This window comes from Phoenix dactylifera, chromosome 11 (assembly GCF_009389715.1).
Source record: "Phoenix dactylifera cultivar Barhee BC4 chromosome 11, palm_55x_up_171113_PBpolish2nd_filt_p, whole genome shotgun sequence".
Taxonomy (NCBI): domain Eukaryota; kingdom Viridiplantae; phylum Streptophyta; class Magnoliopsida; order Arecales; family Arecaceae; genus Phoenix; species Phoenix dactylifera.
In genome coordinates, this window is record NC_052402.1 from 17,058,738 (window position 1) to 17,061,166 (window position 2,429).

Sequence of the window (2,429 nt, forward strand, 5' to 3'; positions counted from 1 at the left end):
AACCTTAAATTCTATACTAGCCGAGATTTTAATATCATAAAATCATGATTGAGACACCAATCATACTGACGTCCCATACGGATGGTTGAGATCCGTGAGATTAAAATATTTCATTTTGAGGACTGCATTAAGCTTTACCTTTCGAGTTAGGACATAAGGTCTTACTCAATGGAACTCTTTTTTTCAACAAACATCTATTTTTCGAACAGTTTCCCAGCACCTTCCCAGGGGCATTTCCGTCAAAGAAAGACACGTGCGGCACATGCCCCCGGTCAAGCCAAGCAATTGGTCGCATTGTCTCCATACTAAAAGACCAACATACCCCTATCTCGATCCCAACTAGGTCCAACGAAGGAGGGGCAAGAAAGTCAAAACGGAGGCGACGAGGACTCCGAGTCAACGGACCAAGAGAACGTGTCTTTAGTCTCAACCGGCTGTGGATTTATAACGGAACAAAGAGGGTAACCGGTAACCCCTTCCACCACCCGCTCGTTACGGGCAGCCCGGGCAGTTCGGGCATCACGACCCTCGCCCTTAAAAGGCGGCGGCCCAACCTCTCCTTGCGGATAACGGAGGAGACGACAGACGGACGAGGGAGGCGGACCGATACGCAGCCTTCGCCGGCTTCCCACCCACCTCTCCGAAACGCCGCCAACCCCTCTTTCTTTCTCTCTCTCTCTCTCTCTTCCCCGATATAGAAAGGCGATGTTACTCCCTGAATTCTAAACCTGACCCAGGAAACTCTTCTCTTTCCCCTTTCTCTCCTCTGGTGGAAACGAAACCGTCTCCTAGATCTCCGGGAAGCGATGAAAGAGAGAAGGAAGCGGAGCGGCCACTTCCTCTGTTTCGGCGCCGTCGATCTGCCGGAGAAAGATGCGTCCATGAAGACAGGAGAGAGCTCCGCCGGATCTTCCGGGAGAACGGACGTTCTCGTGCCGGAGACCCACCGCCACCGCCGGCGGTGGCTCGACCGCCGGTTTCTCGCGAACATCTTCAGATCGGCGGTGTTTGTTTCCTCTCTGGTATGGCGTTCTCTCATTAAACTATATCGATTTCGATCCGAATTTGGATTCGGAATCCGATTTCTGATGGTTTTTTGGCCTAATTTCGTTCAGAATCGAATCGGGCGCTCGGTGGCGCGGATGGCCTCCGACGATAAACCGGCGGCGGAATTGAGCGGGAAATTTTCAGACAGCAACGATCGGACGGAAGACACGATCTTGTCGCTGTCCTCCTTGTCGTCGTCGACTTCATATTCCGCTTCCTCTTCTTGCTTGTCCTCGGCGTCCTCTTCTTCGTTCCGAGAGCTGGAGCACAAACAGAAGCCGGAGCTCCGGCAGAAGAGGGTATCACCTAGATCTGAATCGAAGAATCCCCCGCGACCGCCGGCGGCGGCTAGGAATTACGATTCGGCCACCGGCCTCTTCCTCCTCCTCCTAAGCCTATCGGCGATGGTGTTCTGTGGACGCCTTTACGCGATCCTGTGGACGTCGTCGTGGCTCTGCCTCGTTCCTCGACGGAACTCCGACGCCGGATTGGCGGTGGAGAACGCCACGGCAGAGGAGCCGCCGGAGCTCCGGCGGAGTCTGGAGGAGAGCGAGAAGAAAAGGGTCGTCTTGGAGGGACTACTGGAAAGAAACCGAAGGATTTGAAAACACACAAAAAATCGACAAAAAGGTCAAAAAGGAGTTAGAGAAATTATGGATTCTTAGAGATATTTGAATTTTGTTGGCAATTAATTTTGGCGTGCGGGAACGCGTTTGCTGTCGGATACTTTTTGCTGTATGGATCGAAGCCGGTATAATGTTGTCTCGTGCTTTTTTTTTCTTTTTTCGGTACATTGTCTCGGGCTTTTTTTTCTTTTTTCGGTACATTGTCTCGGTCTTTTTTTTAGTGTACCTTTTTATTTTTCTAGTAAAGAAAATGAGAAAAGAAATATACTCCTTTGTTTCAAAATAAACGATATTTATGATATCTTTCTAGATCCTGTTCTTTCAGACATTCACATGTTTGATGTACATTTCAAACTTATCTCTGACTTTATTATGGGAAATTTCTTATTGCCTCTTAAATTGTTGATATTATTGAAGTAGGCTGCGGTCCGGTGATTTAATCTAATATCAATGTTGACTAGTTTTATTTATGTTTAATTTGTTTGATATTGATTACGGTTTGATAGGTGACGAGATGTTTGTCAGCAAATTGAAGCATGTTATATTGTAGCATGCGATTTTTACATGTTATCTGACCACTATTATTTGTTTTTCTACATTGAGGGCTTGAAGAAGATATTACTATTTTTTTTCTACATGGTGAAATAAATAAATTTTTAATAATTGTTTATATAGATAAAATAATTAATTTTTTTAGATTTTTTTTACTTGAGATGAAGTCAATTGGTTGGAAAGGCTCTACCAAGCATTTGGGAT

At 46.4% G+C, this 2,429-nt stretch overlaps 1 protein-coding gene across 1 annotated transcript; it reads left to right on the forward strand.

The window, feature by feature from the left end:
* Nucleotides 1-484: 484 nt before the first annotated feature.
* On the forward strand, nt 485-1,982 carry LOC103714747. The gene is made up of 2 exons (XM_008802123.4): nt 485-1,022; nt 1,116-1,982. Exons 1-2 carry the CDS (start codon nt 807-809, stop codon nt 1,650-1,652), a joined length of 753 nt encoding a protein of 250 aa, XP_008800345.1. The 5' UTR covers nt 485-806; the 3' UTR covers nt 1,653-1,982.
* Nucleotides 1,983-2,429: the final 447 nt, after the last annotated feature.